Below are 868 nucleotides of genomic sequence, written 5' to 3' on the forward strand. Positions count from 1 at the left end.
CAAGATATTGAGAAATCTGCACCAGTTATAAACTTCAGTGCACAGAACAGTATGCTTCCTTCACAGAACATGACAGATAATCAGACCCAAACTATAGATTTATTAAGTGATTTAGAAAACATTTTGTCTAGTAATCTGCCTGGTCAGACACTGGACAATCGTAGTCTTCTGTCTGACACAAACACTGGACCTGATACCCAGCTCCCATCTGGTCCAACCCAGAATCCTGCAATTGATTTTGATATCGAAGAGTTCTTTTCAGCCTCAAATATTCAAACTCAAACTGAAGAGAGTGGGCTTAGCAGCATGACCACTGAGCCAGTCTTAGAATCACTGGACATAGAGACCCAAACTGACTTCCTACTTGCAGACACCTCTGCCCAGCCCTACAGTTATAGGGGAAATTCTAATTTCTTAGGCCTTGAAATGTTTGACACACAGACACAGACAGATTTAAACTTCTTTTTAGACAGTAGCCCCCATCTGCCTCTGGGAAGTATTCTGAAACACTCCAGCTTTTCCATGAGTACTGATTCATCTGACACCGAGACCCAAACTGAAGGGATCTCTGCTGCTAAAAACATCTCTGCTCTAGAAAGCAAGGTTCAGTTAAATAGCACAGAAACACAGACCATGCATTCTGGCTTTGAAACCCTGGGGAGCTTGTTCTTCACCAGCAATGAAACTCAAACAGCAATGGATGACTTTCTTCTTGCTGATTTGGCCTGGAACACGATGGAATCTCAGCTCAGCTCTGTAGAAACCCAGACGTGTGCAGAACCACACACAGTCTCCAACTTCTAAAAGTGAAGTCCATGTGTGGAACGGCATTTACAATTTCCTTGATTTAGAAAATGAAGAGTGGAGA

At 42.7% G+C, this 868-nt stretch overlaps 1 protein-coding gene across 1 annotated transcript; it reads left to right on the forward strand.

Moving 5' to 3' along the window:
- Positions 1–6: 6 nt before the first annotated feature.
- Positions 7–862, forward strand: LOC102773791 (ATM interactor-like). Its single transcript, XM_006777695.1, has one exon. The coding sequence runs from the start codon at positions 52–54 to the stop codon at positions 802–804; it is 753 nt and encodes a 250-aa protein (XP_006777758.1). The 5' UTR covers positions 7–51; the 3' UTR covers positions 805–862.
- Positions 863–868: the final 6 nt, after the last annotated feature.

The sequence above is a fragment of the Myotis davidii genome, unplaced genomic scaffold, assembly GCF_000327345.1.
Source record: "Myotis davidii unplaced genomic scaffold, ASM32734v1 C63372098, whole genome shotgun sequence".
Classification (NCBI taxonomy): Eukaryota; Metazoa; Chordata; class Mammalia; order Chiroptera; family Vespertilionidae; genus Myotis; species Myotis davidii.